Source organism: Saccostrea cucullata, unplaced genomic scaffold (assembly GCF_032062105.1).
Source record: "Saccostrea cucullata isolate Sc308-1 unplaced genomic scaffold, CSIRO_AGI_Scuc_v1 ctg3538, whole genome shotgun sequence".
Lineage (NCBI taxonomy): Eukaryota > Metazoa > Mollusca > Bivalvia > Ostreida > Ostreidae > Saccostrea > Saccostrea cuccullata.
The window spans coordinates 33,163-36,622 of record NW_026918140.1 but is presented as its reverse complement, the minus strand read 5'-3'; the positions used below and the strand labels follow the sequence as shown (position 1 = coordinate 36,622).

Genomic DNA, 3,460 nt, shown 5'->3' with positions numbered 1-3,460 from the left:
GTGGCCAAAATCGTGCCGATAAAAAGAAAACACCTAAAATTCCTACACTGGTATACAAGGTGAAAAATTAACAGAGTCGGAATTTCACAGTTCCCTTTCATTAGCAAAAGAGAGTGAACACTTACTCATCCTTTCATTGGTTCTATAAGTAGCACCTACTCACTTAATAAACAAAAATCATTTATTCGCTAACCACACGCCTCACAAACCTGCAAATAACGTGGGATGTATATTCTTATATATATTATGTGTAGACATCCAGATGGGTAATCAAATTTGAAATTCATCAGAATCGAAAGATTGCTTTCTTAAAACTTTCTACTGGTGTTAGACAAGTCATGAATGCAATTTTATTTTCGATCTTTTATGCGACATTCTGGTTTTTAGCAGATTCAGCAACCCTACAGAGAACAGACTTAGATTTCAGGGTGGATCCAGAAGATTGCACTAAATTCTATATCGTTAAAGATGGACACGAGTTTCTGTTTAAGTGTCCAGAGGATTACGTAATTAACCCTACCACGCGATCGTGTGTTCCAAGAGGATCAACACAAGATACATGTAAGAGGGGCATTTCTTATTTTCGTAAATGGGCTAAAATACTGTCATTATAAGGACGAAGTTAGCACTGTAATAGTAAACTAATGATAAATTTAAACATTTATGGTTCTGTTTCTAGGTGTAAAGATACTCCAAAAAACTCAAGGAATCTGTGCGTTGCATTCTGACGAGAAGTTCGTTGATGCTAATAGCTGTGCTAAATATAAGGACTGTGAAACAAAAAAGTCACCGTCGGGAAAGACAGCTCAGTCAAGGGTCAAGGAATGTCCTTATCCACTTCTGTTCGATGAGAAATCTCAGAGATGCCACCACTACAGCACAGTTCAGTGTGGAAATCGATACGAACCTAAAGATGCATGTAAGTAGCTCTCTTTAACTAATAATAATGATAGACCAATTCCAATTTTCAAAATGTGACACAATGAAAAATATCCAATCTTACAATTTTCTTAATATTGTAATTCATGTTTCGATTACTATGTAGTATAAGATAATGAATTGCTAAGAATTTTAAACCGAGCCATGATTATTGCATACAATTTGTTACCTCTAGCCTGTTTCTATTTCAGGTGAATATGAAGAAAATCAATGCAAATCAGCTCACTGTATTCCGTGTCACGTGCGATTTCCCAGCTGTAAAGGATCACCGGATGGGTTGAATCCGTGGAAAGGGCGAGAGGGATCACCAGAATTTGTCGTATGTAAGGACGAACGCGTGGTCTTCCAAAGTCGATGTCAACGCGCTTCTGACGGAAAACCAAGAATATTCAGTCCGATAGACAAGATATGTGTTGACTTTAAAAATGATTAACATCTATGATTCTATTCTATGATTTTTTTTTACACTTTTTTATCTATTTATGCATTGTTTGGATATTTATATTTTTATATTCGTTTTATTTTATCTTTTTAATAAAAGAAATATCTTAAATATATATATTTAATTTTTTTAAAAGGTTTGTTTTTCACTCAGTAAATATATCAATATTATCACCCTTAACAACTTTTTCCTTTGTGAAATTACTGGGTAATGTAGAATAAAGGAAAAGCCATGTAAAAGACTGTAATCATGCAAATCAATATATCAATACACTTTAAATAAAGTACCGTACATGTGTCCGAGACTGGTGTTATACACATGTCTTTATAGAACACTTGCTGCAAAATAATGTCTTAGAGATGTTAAAGCAATCAAGTTTCTTTAATATTCATTAACAACTTTATAGTCTGTAAAAAAAAGTCGGAGACGTTCACAACAAAACATTGCATGTAAATGTTTTAATAAACGCCTATTAAGTAAACGGTGTCCACGAAGATAAAACAAATGCATATATTGTATTTAGACTGCGATGAACAATTGTGCTAATCTTATTTGACTATTTTCTAAGGTTTTAGGTTTAATAAATTTTTCACGAGTTTGATACTTTTATCATATACGCAAGTTCTGAAAAATTCCAAATATTCTGTTTCACTGAGGAATCCCCGGTCCTTTAACGAGAACAATTATTCAAAAAATATATTTTGTCAGCGAATTAAATATGGTCTGAAATTTTTACATATTTATTTGCAATATTTTTTATTTTCTTAATTCTTCTTTTTTTTTTTTTTGCCTTTTTACGTGTTGTAATAGTCTGTGAATAAAAATAGAATCATTCAAGAAAAATTAAAGGATTTGAATACCGCTCAGAATTTTAGCATATACGTGTTCGACTTCACAACTCAAAAAAAGTTAAAAGATTTGGTTATTTTTGAAAATTATTTTGTTTAAACACATTATTTGATTAAAGACACGGGTACAGTTTATGTAAAATTCATATTAAAAAGATCCTTGTTATCCTGATTGACAATATCTACAAATGTATGTAGTTTTTGTAGACCGGGTCTTTCAAAAATTTCTGGGAATATCCAAGGGTACCTTTTGCTCCCCTATTAAACTGACTCATTTTCTGATTTCATATGAAGCTGATTTCACTCAGATTCTAGAACATGATAAGATGAAACACTTGTTGTGGCTTCAATGTCGATATATATATATATAGACAACGTTTCAATAAAAAAATTGTTATTCATACGGCGACTAGATAAACTCCAGTGATCTTGAAATACTACAATGTTTGAGATATCTTTTTCATGTCTAGATAATTTCCTAGGACAAGACGTTAGTGGTGGCCTAACTAACAAAGATTATAAAGCATATCATAAATTCAATAAAGATTTGATTACTTCATTTTTTCAGTTGCAAAATTCACTCGGTTATTATCATAATAAACTTTTTATCTTCATTAGGGGCTATATATCTCAGTTGTGGCAATACACAAGAATATGTTCTACTTACAAACAATTTCTAAAACAGGGTATCATTTCGCAATTTCTATGGTCGATGCAAACACCTTGTCAGCAAATGATCATATCATAAAGTCAAATATTGATGGAAATATTTCCTAATAACTGCTAGGCAATTAATTACATCCTCTATCGTGAACCGAGTTTTCTGATCTCCTAACATATTTCTCCTAACTAATTCGATACACAAGATCTAGAGCATGCTCAGTGTAGAGCGAGTTTTAAAATCAAGGCGGGTGTAGTGTATTTGGGGGGTGTTTTTAATTTGGAATTGGGTTCGGGCTCGGAAGCCTATATCTCGCTCTCTTCCCGCGTTTCCGCCAAGCCAGGTGCAGGCCATGATTTGAGAGCTCCCTGATTTTGTTGTATTTCTCCAATCAATTGTTTATAATTAATATATTATTTTTACCTAAAGTGATTCAGTTGTTGTACTACTATCAGGAAATCACTTTATTGGCGTCGCCGGTAGGATTTCTGACGGTCTTACGAGACCGAAGCGGCGCTCAGGGGACGCCGCGCGGTCAGGCCACGTGGAGGTGATTATGGTTTTAAATTA

General features: G+C 33.4%; 1 protein-coding gene across 2 annotated transcripts; it reads left to right on the top strand.

The window, feature by feature from the left end:
- The first annotated feature begins 218 nt into the window (after positions 1-218).
- On the top strand, positions 219-1,430 carry LOC134256037 (uncharacterized). Of its 2 annotated transcripts, XM_062738734.1 has the most exons (4): positions 219-266; positions 388-561; positions 680-919; positions 1,131-1,430. In XM_062738734.1, the coding sequence occupies exons 1-4, from the start codon at positions 263-265 to the stop codon at positions 1,370-1,372; spliced, it is 660 nt and encodes a 219-aa protein (XP_062594718.1). In that variant the 5' UTR covers positions 219-262; the 3' UTR covers positions 1,373-1,430. The 2 variants fall into 2 exon arrangements, with proteins under 2 accessions (XP_062594718.1, XP_062594647.1); XM_062738663.1 differs by lacking the exon at positions 219-266 and having other exon boundaries at positions 293-561.
- Positions 1,431-3,460: the final 2,030 nt, after the last annotated feature.